Source organism: Trichomycterus rosablanca, chromosome 14 (genome assembly GCF_030014385.1).
Source record: "Trichomycterus rosablanca isolate fTriRos1 chromosome 14, fTriRos1.hap1, whole genome shotgun sequence".
NCBI classification, from domain to species: Eukaryota; Metazoa; Chordata; class Actinopteri; order Siluriformes; family Trichomycteridae; genus Trichomycterus; species Trichomycterus rosablanca.
In genome coordinates, this window is record NC_086001.1 from 3,542,713 (window position 1) to 3,561,721 (window position 19,009).

The following is a 19,009-nucleotide window of genomic DNA, read 5'->3' on the forward strand; positions in this document are numbered from 1 at the left end:
AGATGGTCTCAAGCATGTGTGGCGGCAATCAGGTGAGGAGTACAAAGATAAGTGTGTCATGCCTACAGTCAAGCATGGTGGTGGGAATGCCATGGTCTGGGGCTGCATGAGTGCAGCAGGTGTTGGGGAGTTACATTTCATTGAGGGACACATGAACTCCAATATGTACTGTGAAATACTGAAGCAGAGCATGATCCCCTCCCTCCGGAAACTGGGTCGCAGGGCAGTGTTCCAGCATGATAATGACCTCAAACACACCTCTAAGACGACCACTGCTTTATTGAAGAGGCTGAGGGTAAAGGTGATGGACTGGCCAAGCATGTCTCCAGACCTAAACCCAATAGAACATCTTTGGGGCATCCTCAAGCGGAAGGTGGAGGAGCGCAAAGTCTCGAATATCCGCCAGCTCCGTGATGTCGTCATGGAGGAGTGGAAAAGCATTCCAGTGGCAACCTGTGAAGCTCTGGTAAACTCCATGCCCAGGAGAGTTAAGGCAGTTCTGGGAAATAATGGTGGCCACACAAAATATTGACACTTCAGGAACTTTCACTAAGGGGTGTACTCACTTTTGTTGCCAGTGCTTTAGACATTAATGGCTGTATATTGAGTTATTTTGAGGGAAGAATAAATATACACTGTTATATAAGCTGCACACAGACTACTTTTCATTGTGTCAAAGTGTCATTTTGTCAGTGTTGTCCCATGAAAAGATATACTTAAATATCTGCAGAAATGTGAGGGGTGTACTCACTTTTGTGATACACTGTATATAAATGTAATCATGGGAATTTTTGTTGTTCTTTGAATTAAATCTTTGATCTGTAGTAACTTCAGCATTTGCATAAATTTCATTGCACTTCTTCATTTGACTGTATCGGCCCGGAGGTCCTCAGGTCTATATGATGCTCTCCTGTTAGGATTCAGTGTGTCTGTGTGCGCCTGTGAGTCGATGCTGATATATGTGATGCTTTAAGAGGAAGTTAGCATGATGGTCATCCCATACCAGGTCTGTATTACTGCTGACAGGTTTGTGGTTCAGTGGTTGCAGGTCTTAGTGTTAAAGAGTCGAGCTACAGAAACGTCTCCATGATTGGAATCTTAATCTTTATGTTTTGTATAAATAAGCTGAACTATTTATCAATATCATTTATCATCTCTTGGCTGCTCCTGTATTTAGGTTTCACCACAGTGGATCATTCTGGTCCGCAAACCTGATCTGGCACAGCTTTACATCGGACACCCTTCCTGACGCAACCCTCTTTATTTGTATCTGGGCTTGGGATTAGCACTGAGAGTGCACCGACAAGTCAAATGCACCTCCAAATGACCAGGATGCTTAGCCATCCTCAATCCTAATACATAGCCAATCATGTCTGTGTAGACACCCAACCGATAGCACTGCTGACAATTCAACCTCAGAACTGAGCAGTAGTGGGCCGGTGTGTTTTATTGCTGCACCACTCAGGTGCCTCAAACTATTTATAAGAATGAGGGTGCAAATATTTTATATCACCAAGATCACATCCCAAAACATCATTTAAGCTAAAAGCATGTAATTGAGACTCTGTCAGCACAAGGCAAAAGTTTCTCTGGTTCTTCTTGAGCAGAACAACAAGCACTATGTCTGGCTAATTCCATTACTACAGTGAAACATGGTGGTGGCAGCATTATGATATGGGGTGTTTCTCCTCAGCAGGGACAGGGGGATCAGAAAGAATTAGGGGAGGAACTGATCTCAGTTTTAGATTTGTATTAATTTCCAAATATTTTTACCACCTGAGCAGAGGGGTTTCTGTCCATTTCTAAACAAATTAAGTGTTTTAGGTATAAACACAGTACACGAAGAAAAAAAAAAACGAACACAGGATGCGACACTAAATGCACAGTGAGAAAACAGAAGAACCTTTTTGGTGTGCAGTGGGGTTATTTCTGGTGCTTTTTGACTTCCTTATCCATTTTACCACCGAATGTCAGAAATAAAGTCAAACATTTAAATATAAATTAAAAATAGGACTGAATTAGGGAACAAAATGAATGCTGGTAAAGGTTACAATTCACACACTAAAATAAAGTCAGATGTGAGGACTGAATTATTTAAATAAAATGCACTAAAACTCCACAGAGCTTTAAACAGGGCAGGTATAGAGACAGACTCTGTGATGGTTCTCACATCAACTTCCTGTCTTCAGTACAGACCACATATGTGACTATTAGCTCATTCACACAGTAGCTATAAAACAGAAAACTCATCATTGTGTTGTGTTCTGTACAATATTCATGTATTGTGTTACATTTGGAATAGTACATGTTGATAAATACTGTTACTTGGTTTGACCAGTTGGTGACACTGTTAGAAAAGGTAATAAAGAGGAGACATGCAGTAAAGATGAATGATAAGTATGGTGGAGAATAAAGAGCAGTGATCATGTTTGCTATCCTGCATTCTTTTAATTTCTTGCATTTACGGTTCGCGTACAAAGACACAACAAACTGTTTAAAGCATCACATACTGTTTTTACATCAAGTCTACACAGTCATTTTATCTTTTAAATCTTTTTATTTAATTTTTAACCTGAGTTTTATTAGGCAAAAAAATCAAGCTTCTCGACTTGGATTACAATGAATGTATGATTATACACAAACAAATGACAACATTTCTGTTCGATATTTTTTTGTTTTTACGCACAGTTTTCAACACACACACACACACACACACACACACACACACACACACACACACACACACATTAGTATACAGGCTTAACTTCTACACATTTATCGGGCTAGGGCACTTCGGTTACACACATATACATACAGAAATGCACACAAACTTATCCTTACAAGGCTGCTCTAACGAGCTAAGCAGAGCTATAGATACCTTAGACACTATGGTTGGGCAGGGTCCTCTTCACTTTCAGGATGTAGTTTTTCTCAGCGGTAGAGATTTGGTACTTGGCCAGGCGACTACATCTGGAGGCTGACACAAGTACTTAGAAACTAAAACTGTTAGTCTATTACATACACTATGTGGACAGAAAATATTGGGACACCTCTTCTAATGTATGTATGTAGTTTAATAAATCAGTGATACAAAGGATATGTGATATGTTTTCAGTCTTGCAGCAACAGTTTAGGGATGGCCTGTTCCTCTTACAGCATGACTGCTCCTGTGCACAAAACCAGCTCTATAAAGACATGAAGAAAAGCTCGATATAAAGAAACTCCTGTTGCCTGCACAAAGGCTCTTTTAGTTATATAATGCATTCCAGGGTTCTACAAACAATATATTTTATACAGAAAAATAGGAACAAGAAAAAAAAGTTTGTATTAAAACTAATCATTTCACAAATGGTTGAAAGACAGTAGCCCAACTGAATTGAATTAATCAAGTCTGAGACGTTTTTCACAAATCCCAACAACAGAGTAATCACAGGGATAATCATTCCAGCTCTTCAAATAAGAGCTTGTGTCGCCAGTGTAAACACAGTCCTCATTTCCATTATTATTGGGTTCTCCATCCTTCCAGAACCTGAAAACAGAATGTTTATATTTTCAGATCTAAATATGAGACAAGTAATAATCAATAACTACATCAAAGAGAAAGTTCAGTTCAGTTCAGTAATATCTTACCCAGTGTTCAGTGCTGTTCCATCCACCCACATCCACTTTCCCTCTGAGTCTATATCGTTTAGACCAATCCAAGCTTGGGTATTAGGAAAACATCCGCTGATGAAGACCTGTAAACAGCACAAGATAAAATGCTCAGGAGTCCAACAGTGACACTTTCTGACCAGCAGCCCAGTATGTTAACCACTGAGTCACCACTGTTCTTGTAAGTAAGTGAACAGGTGAGTGTGACAGCTGACCTGTAATGGACTGAGACTCTGTCCAAGATATCATGGATTTATTTATCTTCTGTAACCACTGAAGTACCTGGAGTCTGTCCTAACAACACTCAGGGTGGAAGTGGACGTTGTCAGAGTGTCAGTTCATTGCAGGTCAACACACGCTTATCTGTTTATTTACTAACACCTGGTGCTCTCTAAAATAGCCATTCCACCTGCTGGCATTAATCCTAGTGGTTTTGGGTAGGTGGGAGGACATTAGTGTACCTCATAACTACACAGAGAGAGTAACTTGATGTGACACTTAAACCCAGATCTCTTCGATCCTGAAGAATCAGCATTAACACCACCTACCGAGCCACCACACTATTCTGAATAGCTGAAATTGAAAGTTTACATACACTTATTAGAGACGTTAATATAATGTAGTCTTACTGTCTTATTTCAGTAGTTTGGGGAGAAACAAACACAGTGTAATAAATACAGCAACTGTAAAAAATTTTTTTGAATGTCATTTAGCTTATGGTTATAAGTTGGTGACTTCTTTGTGCCAATATAAATAAGACTAGTTTTACTTTATGTCAGAAAGGAAAACTGTACTGTCACGTTATACTGAGAACAAATTTGTCCAGATGGTCTGATATGAATTACATGCTGCTGTAACATGGGTGAAACTGTCAATAGTCAAGCAAGCTTTTCTTTACCATATGCTTATATAAACCCCTATTCCTGCTTTTTTATCCATATGATTAAAAACTAACTTTTCTGAAGCACACTAGCCTCTAATCCTATGGTGTCAAAAAGCTCTTTTGACTGTAAACAGTTTCACTCATGCTCCAGCAGCATTTAATTCACAGCAGATGATTGGTTGGGCTTTGCTTTGTCAGATTTTAATCAGTATCACCAGTAGAATTCTTCTCAAATTATTTATTTTGTTCCACATTTCCATGATTCATTACAGATTTGTGAACGTTGGTATGATGTGTTTACCAGCAGTAATGTTCTCTAAGTTTATTGTTTAGTATACATTCACACACTCTCTTACCTGTTCCTCTTTGCTGTCAATGATCACCAGATCTGCTCCTCTCTGTTTACAGTCCTGTCTGTTCGCGCTCCAGCTTTTCTTCTCTGTAGTGATGCTGTAAACACTGGACTTGAAATATATCCATCCTTGCTCTAGAACATATTTACAGAAAAAAAAAAGTAAAATTCAATGCAGGTCAACACACGCTTATCTATTCACTTACTAACACCTGGTGTAGTAGCCATTCCACCTACTGGCATTAATCCTAGTGGTTTTTGGTAGGTGGGAGGACATTATAACTCATAACCTCATACCTCAAAACTACACAGAGAGAGTAACCTGATGTGACTTAAACCCAGTTCTCCTTGATCCACCATCTGCCGAGCCACCATGCCATTCTGAATAGTTAAAGTCAAAAGTTTACATACACTTATAAGAGATGTTAATATAATGTAGCTGATTATATTTATAATTGTAACATTTAGCGGACATCTTTGTCCAATGTGACCTGCAATTATGAGCCTTGCTTAGGGTCCAACTGTGCCAGTTACTGCTGAGGCTTTTTTGAGGCTTTTAAAACAAACAACATACTACCATAAAACATGATGGTGGTAGTATTATGCTCTGGGGGCTGTTGGGATGTTTTTTTTTATGGACTAAAATCTTTAATAAAAGTATTTACTTACCAAGGTAAGAAACCACATTCTGACATTTATCATTCTTCTTTTGTAACTGGTCTTTCTCTATGGACAGGTCATTGTAACTGGTCTGTAACTGGTCGTTCTCTATGGTCAGGTTTGCGTAACTGGTCTGTAACTGGTCGTTCTCTATGGTCAGATTTTTGTAACTGGTCTGTAACTGGTTGTTCTTTACAGCCAGCACTATGATGGCGGCCAGCAGGAGAACACAGAGCAGTAACAAGCCCACTGTAATACCTCTGTATAATCTGCTTCCTGCAGTTTCACAGCCTAGAGAAGAAGAGACACCAGCACACGTTTAGTCATATCCATCAGTGAGCTCCACATGCAGTTAAACATTTAAGACTTAAATATATGACAAGAATAATAAAAGTGTTTACACGTTATACATTTAACACTGTAACTTTGTTGAATAGTTTAAAGATGTGTTATTAGTTATAATGCTTAAATATACACAGTAATTCACATGAATATATACAGGTTAGCCTGAGCCTCCAAGTGGCACTGTGGTAAATTTTGCAAGCCCACTACCACTTAGATACATGGTTGGAATCCACAGCAGTGTTATCAGCCGTCATGTGTCTACACACATAATTGGTTTTGTCTGAGCGTGGGTGGGTGTTAAGGCCCCACAATGGTTTGATGTCCTGTTACTGCATTGTGTCCAGTCATTTCAGGACACCCGAACTGAACGCGACACTGGATGAAGCCATGATAAAACATTCTTATGTCATCTTCCTTTTAATAATAAACATTCAATGGTGTCTTCTTTGACCAGCCATGAACAGCTTCAAACCTTTCCACTTTTTGTTGTGATTTATTAAGGCAAAGCATTATTTTGTATGATTAATGACCTGATGTGATGGGGGTTTGCAGATCTGTTGTTCTAATCATATTAATCGTATTTATCTAATCGTATTATTTGGCTCAAAGACGTTATGACTTTATTCAAAAATCTCTAATCCAACCCAGCACAAAATCACGCAGAGCAAACCAGTGTTTAAACAAAAAGTTCATTCTGAAGTGATCATTACTGCACCCTCACAGGTCAGAGAAGTACATCCACTGTAGTCCCATTTCAAAATCCCCTCAATATGGACAATCACTTCAGTTTGGACCGTAGAAGTTCTGGCCTTTTGGTTTAATGTTTCTAGACTGTTTGATTTTCATTAAAAACCACACAGCCGCTACCACACTATTGAAAACAAGACCACACAGAAAAGGAGAAGCACGACTTTTAAATGATTACTGATGATAATATGAAGGCTCAGTGGTGCATGTTAAATGTGTTGCCTGTGCAATGAAACATGTGAGTGCAAACTCACAGCCTCACCCAGGAAGCTAGCTGTTCTGTTTTTGCAGAAGATAAAGATAAAAAATTTTGTCAAGGCCAATCTGCTGTTTTTAACAGTTTTTTGGATAATTTAGATGCTTAGTGGTGTTGTAGACAGTTCAATAATCTAAAGTTATTTTACTTTTATCCAAATCAACAACAGTCGCACCCATACATAATGCAAGCAATTGAGAATTAAGGGCCCTGCTTAGGGGCTCAACAGTAGCAATCAGGCGGTGGTGGGGTTTGAACCAGTGACCTTCCAAATATCAGTCCGGTACCTTAACGCTGAGCTACTACTGTCTAACTTTGGAGCCTTCTTAGTTATTATGACTGACTACAGCTGCTGACAATTAGTGCAGTGGGTAGTGCTATCACCTCACAGCAGGATGGCCAGCGTCCTTTCTGTGTGGAGTTTGCACGTTTCCCCTGTGTCCAAAGTTCCTTATGAGTTCACTTCTAAGTTTATTAATAGCTGCTTAAATACAATTTACATGCGGAAAACTGAGAAATAAATCAGTGTTTACTGCACCTGAGTTCTTCTTATTCTGGTCACTTCTGGGGCTGCCGGTCTGCAGTTTGTTCTCATTTATATAAATGTCATCATGGGAATTTTTGTCGTTCTCTAAATTAAATCTTTGATGTTTTGTAAACTTAACATTTGCATAAATGTCCTCGCACATCTTCATTTAACTGTACTGGCTCGGAAGTTCAGATTTATATGTTGTTCTCTCGTTAGAATTCAGTCTGTCTGTGTGTGTCTGTGCGTTAATGCTGATTTTTGTGATGCTTTAAGAGGAAGGAAGTTATAATGACATCATCTTTTTTTATTTGTAGACTGATTTACATACTGGCTAACTGGCTTATTAATGCATCTTATCAAGTTTAAGGTTGCAGTGCAGTGAATATGTAAATGTTGTTAACTGAGTATTTAAGCTCCTTTGTGTTGACTGACCAGTGCGAGGTATCAGTGACCATGCAAAAACTGTACTGAATGCAAGTGTGTGTCTGACCACAGCTTTGACATCAACAACGTCCTGAGTTTTGTCTTGTCAGTTGTGTTTGCTAATCGATCGGCATTGCTACGTTTGACTTTGAGTTTGTATCCTCAGCCATGTTTACATCATATTTTTACAAGATTTTTTTGGGGGGGCTTGTAAGCTTGTAAGCAAGGTAACAACAGCGTTTTAGCAAACTGTAATAATACAGAATAAAACATGATCATCCACAACTAAATAAACTAAACAACTAAACAACGAATCTCTTAATATATCAAAAAAAATTAGGACACCTTGGTGGTGGCACACTCTAATACATTTAACCACCCCCAACAAGAGAATCGTTTCAAGTACAAATATTTAAAAAATGTATATAAGTACAGTAACATTGTTCAAACCCAATTCCAGAAACGCTGTCACACTAGGGTTAGTGTTATTTTGTAAATACAGGCTAAGGTCTAATTTGATGTTTGCAACTCATTACCAAAAACTTGGGACAAGGACAGTTTAAGACTAGGAGGTTTGTGGAACGACATCTGTAAAACATCTGTTTGTGGCTGGCTTCGGAAAAACCTTGACAGTCAACACAGAATACCACTGCAAGCTTGCTAAGACGGACCGAGGCAAGTGAAAAAAAAGTTCGAGTCCACTTTAAAACCAGCTTTGGTAACATTGAGTAATATTTAGTGTTACTTGAGGTGAGGAAGAGGAAAATGATTGTCCTGATTTCACCAAGTTCAAAAGCCAGCATCTGTTATAGCATGAGGGCATTTGAGTGTCATTCGTGAAGGCACCATTACTGCTCAGAGGTACGTACAGTGGGACAGTTGAAACAGTTTGGAAAATACAAATTAAAAAAAATAACACAGTTTCTTAAATTTACTTTGACTTTTATTTGACTGCAGACATGATGAACCTGAGATATGTTTTGTATTTGCATTTCAGGCCTGAAACACATTCCAAAAAAATGGGATAGGGGAATTAAGGGCTAGTAATGAGGTGAAAAATAATTATGTGAGGTAAACAGGTGATTAAAATCATGGTTAGGTACAAAAGCAGCATCTAGGAAAGGTCTTTGATGAGCAAAGATGATCAGAGGATCCAGTTTCTCAACAAATGTGTGAGAAAATGATTGAAATGTATAAAAACAATGAACCGCAAAGACTAAAAAGTCATTTCTGTGTAAAGTTTTGCATGTTCCCCTGTGTCCAAAGACTCTTACAAGTCTAAAGACATGCAGTCAGACCAGCTGGAGATAATAAAAATTGCTCTAATTGTGTGTGTATGTGGGTATCTTTCCTGTAATGGACTGGTGACCAGTCTGGGGTGTTTTATGGCTATCACCCAATGAATCAGTCACACAACAACCCTGATCAGAATAAAGCGGTAGTAAAACAGACAATAAACGCATAAATGAATAAATAAACAGGGCTATTCTGACTGCACCTTGTAAGAAAAACATGGAACAGTGGTCTCTTAACAAGGTCAGAATGAAAATCCAGACTGTCACACACAGTGTAAATTTGTTTAGATGTTCTCTAGAGATGTTATGCTGTATTGAAAATAAAATCTACCATGATTTAGAGGCTGGGTTACACTGTCCACAGTCGACTAAGCTTGACATCTTCATGATCTCGTTCCTTATGATGTAACTTCTGAGTTTATTAATAGCTGCTTAAATACAATTTACATGCAAAACACTGAGAAAAAATAAATCACTGTTTACTGCACCTGAGTTCTTCTTATTCTGGTCACTTCTGGTGCTGCCGGTCTGCAGTTCGTCCTCATTTATATAAATGTGGTCATGGGAATTTTTGTTGTTCTTTGAGTTAAATCTTTGATCTGTAGTAACTTCGACATTTGCAGAAATTTTGTCACAAATCTTTATTTAACTGTATCAGTCCAGAGGTCCTCAGGTCTATATGATGCTCTCCTGTTAGGATTCAGTGTGTCTGTGTGCGCCTGTGAGTCGATGATGCTTTGAGAGGAAGGAAGTTAGCATGATGGTCATCCCAAACCAGGACTGTATTACTGCTGACAGGTTTGTGGTTCAGTGGTTGCAGGTCTTAGTGTTAAAGAGTCGAGCTACAGAAACGTCTCCATGATTGGAATCTTAATCTTCATGCTTTGTATAAATAAGTTGAACTATTGATCGTTATCATTTATTATCTTTTGTCTGCTCCTGTATTTAGGTTTCACCTCATTCTGGTCCTCAACCCTGATCTGGCACAGCTTTACATCAGACACCCTTCCTGACGCAACCCTCTCAACAAACTATTTATAGGAATGAAGGTGCAAATGTTTTATATCACCAAGATCACATCCCAAAACATCATTTAAGCTGAAAGTATGTAATTGAGACTGTCAGCACAAGGCAAAAGTTTCTCTGGTTCTTCTTGAGCAGAACAACAAGCACTATGTCTGGCTAATTCCATTACTACAGTGAAACATGGTGGTGGCAGCATCATGAAATATGGAGTGTTTCTCCTCAGCAGGTACAGGGGGATCAGAAAGAATTAGGGGAGGAACTCATCTCAGTTTTAGATTTGTATTAATTTCCAAATATTTTTACCACCTGAGCAGAGGGGTTTCTGTCCATTTCTAAACAAATTAAGTATTTTAGGTATAAACACAGTACACGAAGAAAAGAAAAAAACGAACACAGGATGCGACACTAAATGCACAGTGAGAAAACAGAAGAACCTTTTTTGGTGTACAGTGGGGTTATTTCTGGTGCTTTTTGATTTCCTAATTTTTTTTTTACCACTGAATGTCAGAAATAAAATCAAACATTTAAATATAAATTAAAAATAGGACTAAATTAGGGAACAAAACGAATGCCGGTAAAGGTTACAATTCACACAGTAAAATAAAGAAAGTGAGCGGAGCAGGAGGAGCAAAATGTGTACACACACACACACACGTCTACTTTTGGATAAAACGGGAGCAACGTACTGAATGTAGCGGAGAAAAAACTTAAACTAAAGTATCGATCCCATGGTATCGATAATATCGATATTTGGATCGATCCGCCCACCACTAGTCCTCAGTACAGACTACATATGTGACTATTAGCACATTCACACAGTAGCTGTAAAACAGAAAACTCATCATTGTGTTGTGTTCTGTACAATATTCATGTATTGTGTGTATTTGGAATAGTACATGTTGATAAATACTGTTACTTGGTTTGACCAGTTGGTGACACTGTTAGAAAAGGTAATAAAGAGGAGACATGCAGTAAAGGATGAATGATAAGTCTGGTGGAGAATAAAGAGCAGTGATCATGTTTGCTATCGTGCATTCTTTTAATTTAAAGGCATCAAACTGTTTCCAGCATCTCACACAGAGTTTTTACATCAAGTCTAAACAGTCATTATCTTTTAACACTATTTATCACTCATCTTTTTATTTTTATTAGGCAACAAAATCAAGCTTCTCGACTTGGATCACAATGAATGTATGATTATACACAAACAAATGACAACATTTTTTTGATATTTTTTTGTTTTTACACACAGAAGATTATACAGTTTTCAAAACATACCATTCCATTTACTTTCACACACACACACACACACACACACACACACACACACACACACACACACACACACACACACACACACACACATTTGCATACAGGCTTAACTTCTACACATTTATTGGGCTAGGGCACTTCGGTTACACACATATACGTACATACAGAAATGCACACGGGCCACTTAGTTCTGTTCCTTCTAGTTCCTGAACTACTTTTAATTTTGAACTGAACTGCTTGATTTTTTAAAATTGAACTCACTTTTATGTGGTCTTGTATTAAACTCTGTTTTTGTCTTTACATTGAGGTCCTTCTTGTCTTTCCTGGACTTCTACAAATTCAGATCAAATGCTTATGATCAAACTTAACACACACACCTTTTAAAAAAATATTTTGTTAATGCATTTTCTCCCCTTTTCTCCCTTTTAGCATGTCCAAATGCCGGCTGCATCATGGTTCCTCTCCACTAATGCCGACCCTGGCTCTGATTGAGGAGAACAAAGCTAACCCACTTCCCCTCCGACACATGGGCAGCAGCCATATGCACCTTGTCACCTACACTTTGATGAGTGCATATGCTGATCAGCACTGTGTACAGAGAGACACACCCTGACAGCACTCTTTTCTCATCTCTGTGCAGGCACCATTGATCAGGCAACAGAGGTCATGTTGCATTAGTTATGAGAGAGATCCTGTCCGGCTTATTATCCCACCCCTATATGAACAACAGGCCAATCGTTGTTCATGTGGCTGCTCAGCCCATCCGGCAGGCAGAGCTGAGACACGATACGATGTATTCGAGATCCCAGCACTGTACATCCAGAGGCTGACACATGTACTTGGAAACTAAAACTGTTAGTCTATTACTTAAACTATGTGGACAAAAAATATTGGGAGACCTCTTCTAATGTGTGCAAGTAGGTTAATAAATCAGTGATACAAAGGAAATTATATGTTTTCAGCTTTGCAGCAAGAGTTTAGGGATGGCCTGTTCCTCTTACAGCATGACTGTGCTCCTGTGCACAAAACCAGCTCTATAAAGACATGAAGAAAAGCTCAATACAAAGAAACTCCTGTTGCCTGCACAAAGGCTCTTTTAGTTATATAATGCATTCCAGGGCTCTACTGACAATATATTTTGTACAGAAAAATAAAAACAAGAAAAATAAGTTTGTATTAAAACAAATCATTTCACAAAGAGTTGGAGGACAGAAGCCCAACTGAATTTAATTAATCCAGTCAGAGACGTTTCTCACAAATCCCAACAACAGGTTTATCACAGGAAAAATCATTCCAGCTATTCAAATAAGAGTTTGTGTCGCCAGTGTAAACGCAGTCCTCATTTCCAGCATTATTGGGTTCTCCATCCTTCCAGAACCTGAAAACAGAATGTTTATATTTTCAGATCTAAATCAGACACGAGTAATAATCAATAACTACATCAAAGAGAAAGTTCAGTTCAGTTCAGTAATATTTTACCCAGTGTTCAGTGCTGTTCCATCCACCCACATCCACTTTCCCTCTGAGTCTATATCGTTTAGACCAATCCAAGCCTGGGTATTAGGAAAACATCCGCTGATGAAATTCTGTAAACAGCACAAGATAAAATGCTCAGGAGTCCAACAGTGACACTTTCTGACCAACAGTTCAGTATGTTAACCACTGAGTCACCACTGTTCTTGTAAGTAAGTGAACAGGTGAGTGTGTGCTGACCTGTAATGGACTGAGACTTTGTCCAGAATATCATGGATTTATGTATCTTCTGTAACCACTTCCTGCTGAGCTAAAGTACCTGGAGTCTGTCCTAACAACACTGAACTTAGGGTGGAAGTGCCAATCCACTGCAGGTCAACACACGCTTATCTGTTTACTTACTAACACCTGGTGCACTCTAAAATAGCCATTCCACCTACTGGCATTAATCCTAGTGGTTTTTGGTAGGTGGGAGGACATCAGTGTACCTCATAACTACACAGAGAGAGTAACTTGTGTGACACTTAAACCCAATTCTCTAAACCCCTGTTCCTGCTTTTTTTATCCACATGATCAAAAACTAACTTTTCTGAAGCACACTAGCCTCTAATCCTATGGTGTCAAAAAGCTCTTTTGACTGTAAACAGTTTCACCCATGCTTCAGCAGCATTTCATTCACAGCAGATGATTGGTTGGGCTTTGCTTTGTCAGACTTTTATTTCCATGATTCATTACAGACTTGTGAACGTTGGTATGATGTGTACCAGCAGTAATGTTCTCTAAGTTTATTGTTTAGTATATATTCACACCCTCTCATCATACCTGTTCATTTTCATTGTTAATGATCACCAGATCTGCTCCTCTCTGTTTACAGTCCTGTCTGCTCGCGCTCCAGCTTTTCTTCTCTGTAGTGATGCTGTAAACACTGGACTTGAAATATATCCATCCTTGCTCTAGAACATATTTACAGACAAAAAAAAGTAAAATCCAATGCAGGTCAACACACGCTTATCTATTTACTTACTAACACCTGGTGTAGTAGCCATTCCACCTACTGGCATTAATCCTAGTGGTTTTTGGGTGGTGGGAGGACATTAGTGTACCTCATAACTACACAGAGAGAGTAACCTGATGTGACTTAAACCCAGTTCTCCTTGATCCACCATCTGTCGAGCCACCATGCCATTCTGAATAGTTAAAGTCAAAAGTTTACATACACTTATTAGAGATGTAAATATAATGTAGCTCAGGGGTGTCAAACTCATTTTCACCAAGGGCCACATCAGCATTATTGTGGCCCTCAAAGGGCCGATTGTAACGTATCCTTGGAGGCTGAATTCTGCATTTATATTGTCTTCCTTTACCACAGACATGGCCTCATAACATAAAAGTGATTACGCACCGGTTTTTCTTCCTAAAGCACAAACTTGTTTTCACTTTCATTACATTTCCTCCTTCTGCTTAATTTTCTTACTTATCTTCTTGTACATTTTGGGATTATGTGTAAATATTTCTTAACGTCATCTACTGGTGGGATGCGGTCACTTTGCAGGTCACAAAATCAGCATTTATGTAGGATTTTACAGTGTATTTTAAGACAATCATTCTGCCCTTACTAATAGTTTATCCCCCTTTCCCAGCTAGACAGACAGACAGACAGACAGACAGCTCCATTCAGAATACAGTCGGTTTATTTGCTTCCCAGCTGTATGATACACTGTGTGCATCAAAATTAAGTAAAAATACAAACAATAAAAACAATAAAGAACCTAATACAGTAAAAGCACACAGCTGTAGTCAAGTGTTACATCTGGTACAATATGAGATTTAACCAAACGTAAAATAGCGCTAACGAGGTAGCATTGTGTGTAAAGATACTAATTGCTATAGTAACGGTAACAATTGTATTTAATTACGGTAAATTTGTAACTAAAGCGCTGTGATATACTCACTAAACATTTACAAACAATTGAGAAGATAAATGCCACTACAGTACTTACAATACTGCAAGATAATTATTTATATTTATTTATTATTGTCTGACTACGCTACCCCACGTTCTCTTTGCTGTAAAAGTCACATGGCTTCTCAGCGAAGGTCAAAGTTAGTTGCCATGACTACGATGTCAGCAGTTGCCGGTTACAGGCGCAGGAGCGCATTAAATTATAAGCGCGTCTCTGTAACGACTCGAACCATCACAACAATCGTACAGTCGTTTAAGCTCTCGCTGGCCCGCGGGAGTTTGACACCCCTGATGTAGCTGATTATATTTATAATTGTAACATTTAGCGGACATCTTTATCCAATGTGACTTGCAATTATGAGCCTCGCTTAGGGTCCAACAGTGCCAGCTTGGAGCTTTCTGATCACTAGTCCAGTATCTCAACCACTGAGCTACTGCTGAGGCTTTTTTGAGGCTTTTAAATCAAACAACACAGTACCATAAAACATGGTGGTGGTAATAATATGCTCTGGGTTTATCTTGGCTGTCTTGGGAAACTGGTGCATTGTAGAGTGTGAAAAAAACAAAAAGAAACTCTTCATTTTTGTTAAAGCAGCTTTATGACACTGAATCAGCTATAAAATCCCACTGTGACTTCTGATAGCAGGTCTTTTTATGGCCTAAAATCTTTAAGTATTTTTTATCATATATTAAAGTATTTACTTACCAAGGTAGGAAACCACACTCTGATATTTACCATTCTTCTTCTGTAACTGCTCTTTCTCCATGGTCAGGGTTTTGTAACTGGTCTGTAACTGGTCGTTCTGTATGGTCAGGGTTTTGTAACTGGTCTGTAACTGGTCTTTCTGTATGGTCAGGGTTTTGTAACTGGTCTGTAACTGGTCTTTCTCCATGGTCAGGGTTTTGTAACTGGTCTGTAACTGGTCTTTCTGTATGGTCAGGGTTTTGTAACTGGTCTGTAACTGGTCTTTCTGTATGGTCAGGGTTTTGTAACTGGTCTGTAACTGGTCTTTCTGTATGGTCAGGGTTTTGTAACTGGTCTGTAACTGGTCTTTATGTATGGTCAGGGTTTTGTAACTGGTCTGTAAATGGTCGTTCTCTATGGTCAGGTTTTTGTAACTGGTCTGTAACTGGTTGTCTTTTACAACCAGTACTATGATGCCGGCCAGCAGGAGAACACAGAGCAGTAACAAGCCCACTGTAATACCTCTGTATAATCTGCTTCCTGCAGTTTCACTGCCTAGAGAAGAAGAGACACCAGCACACGTTTAGTCATATCCATCAGTGAGCTCCACATGCAATTAATAATTTAAGACTTAAATATATGACAAGATAATAAAAGTGTTTACACATTATAAATTTAACACTGTGACTTTGTTGAATAGTTTAAAGACGTGTGATTAGTTAAAATGCTCAAATATACACAGTAATTTACATTAATATAAACAGGTTAGTCTGAGCCTCCTTAAAATAGCAGATCAGTGACCACAGGTGCTAATATGTAGGTAAATGTACTCTCTCTACCAGCGCTCTAGTGGCACTGTGGTAAATTTTGCAAGCCCACTTTCACTTAGATCCATGTTTGGAATCCATTGCAGTGTTATCAGCCGTCATGTGTCTACACACATAATTGGCTCTGTCTGAGGGTGTGTGTGTGTGGGGGGTGTTGAGGCCCCACAATGGTTTCATGTCCAGTTACTGCATTGTGTCCAGTGCAAAAACAAAAACCCTTATTATGTCATCTTTCTTTTGAATAATGAACATTCAATGGTGTCTTCTTTGACCAGCCATGAACAGCTTCAAACCTTTCCACTTTTCGTCGTGATTTAATGAGGCAGAGCATTATTTTGTATGATTGATGACGAGACATGATGGGGGGTTTGCAGATCTGTTGTTCTAATCGTATTAATCTTATTTATCTAATCGTATTATTTAGCTCAAAGACGTTGTGACATTATTTAAAAATCTCTTATCCAATTTTATATGAGAGCACAAAATCACTCAGAGCAAACCAGCCTTTAAACAAAAAGTTCATTCTGAAGTGATCATTATTGCACCCTCACAGGTCAGTGAGGTACATCCACTGTAGTCCCATTTCAAAATGCCCTCAATATGGACAATCACTTCAGTTTGGACTGTAGAAGTTCTGACCTTTTGGTTTAATGTTTGGTTTACATTAAAAACCACACAGCCGCTACCACACTATTGAAAACAAGACCACACAGAAAAGGAGAAGCATGACTTTTAAATGATCACTGATGATAATATGAATGCAAACAAACAGCCTCACCCAGGAAGCTAGCTGTTCTATTTTTGAATATGTGTCAAGGCCAGTCTGCTGTTTTTAACAGTTTTTGGATAATTTAGATGCTTAGTGGTGTTGTAGACAGTTCAATAATCTAAAGTTATTTCACTTTTATCCAAATCAACAACAGTCGCACCCATACATAATGCAAGCAATTGAGAATTAAGGGCCCTGCTTAGGGGCTCAACAGTAGCAACCAGGCAGTGGTGGGGTTTGAACCAGTGACCTTCCAAATATCAGTCCAGTACCTTAACCGCTGCTTAAATACAATTTACATGCAGAATACTAAGAAATAAATCACTGTTTACTGCACCTGAGTTCTTATTCTGGTCACTTCTGGTGCTGCAGGTCTGCAGTTTGTTCTCATTTATATAAATGTCATCATGGGAATTTTTGTTGTTCTTTAAATTAAATCTTTGATCTTTTGTAAACTTAACATTTGCATAAATGTCCTCGCACATCTTCATTTAACTGTATCACCTCGGAGGTGTTCAAATGTATATGTTGTTCTCCCGTTAGAATTCAGTCAGTCTGTGTGCATCTGTGTGTTGATGCTGATTTCTGTGATGCTTTAAGAGGAAGGAAGTTATAAAGACACTCGGCTCATATTATGTCTTTATTTCTGTTTGTGGTTCCGTAGTTGCAGATCTTAAAGTAAAGGTGTCGAGCTACAGAAACATCTTCATCCAACTTAACCTTCATGCTTTGTATAAATAAGTTGAACTATTTATCAATATCATTTATTATCTTTTGTCTGCTCCCGTATTTAGGTTTCACCACAGTGGATCATTCTGGTCTGCAAACCTGATCTGGCACAGCTTTATATCAAACCCCCTTCCTGGTGCAACCCTCCTTATTTTTATCCGGGCTTAGGACCAGCACTGAGAGTGCACCGACAAGTCAGGTGAACCACCTAATGACCAGGATGTTTGGCCATCCTTAATTGTAATACATAGCAGACATGGTGATCATGTCTGTAGACCAAACGATAACGTCACCACTGACGTTCCGACCCCAGAACTTAGCAGCAGTGGGCTTTTTATTGCTTTATTACCATAAATTTTTATTCAACATTCTCTTTTCACCTGCCTATTTTGTCCTAAGGCCATCACATATTCAAAAGACCCATCATGCCTGCTGCTCTTTTGGGGTCTCTTTTATGACCCCAAAAGAGAATCTCAAGCTTCTTCTCCCACACTCACAAGCATCCTACACCTATGTTGCATTCCCCATTCATGACCCCACAAGGACTAAAAGCCATAAGTGTCACAGTTCGGAAGAACTCTGTTGTTTCACCTCGAGTGATATCTCAACAACCTTTCTGGAGAAAGGAACGGCAGGGTTAGTTTAGCAACTGATACAGGAGGAACAGACCAGCAATCTACTTCCTCCCATGTGCATGTAAATTAAGCATCCTTTACACCAGAATTCCAACCTCGAGAGATAATTTACTCTCCCCAAACCAAGCACACACACACACACACATCTTGAATTCCAGTGAGCTGAATCAGGATCTGTGCTACGACCTACGCAGTTTGGAAAAAAAAACTAAGCCAAATTAATTCTACCAAAGACAATCCAGCAATTGTTGTAATGTACATGAATAGTTTCCTCATACATGAAATATAATTATACCTTTTAAATATCCCCTCCGGTTTGCTAACTTTACAATCAGATAAGTTTCTTTTGTTAGCCAACTTAGAATGTTTTTTTTGTAAAAACTAAGCTTTTAGCATCATCTATTGACCACAAGTGGTTAATCTCCATGATGTGGAGCAGGAAAGGTATCAAATTTTGTGACATGATTCACAGTTTAAATTTGAAGTGTT

The 19,009-nt window shown here is 38.7% G+C and overlaps 1 protein-coding gene across 1 annotated transcript in view; it reads right to left on the reverse strand.

Annotated features, from left to right (window-relative positions):
• LOC134327092 (C-type lectin domain family 4 member M-like) overlaps positions 1-17,647 on the reverse strand; it is a 37,422-nt gene extending 19,775 nt beyond the window's left edge. Inside the window, exons 1-3 of the mRNA XM_063009173.1 lie at positions 17,494-17,647; positions 15,612-16,115; positions 5,556-5,750 (exon numbers count right to left, since the gene is read on the reverse strand). Coding sequence (XP_062865243.1) covers positions 5,556-5,750; positions 15,612-16,115; positions 17,494-17,647 — 853 coding nt within the window. The remainder of the gene's footprint in view (positions 1-5,555; positions 5,751-15,611; positions 16,116-17,493) is intronic.
• Positions 17,648-19,009: the final 1,362 nt, after the last annotated feature.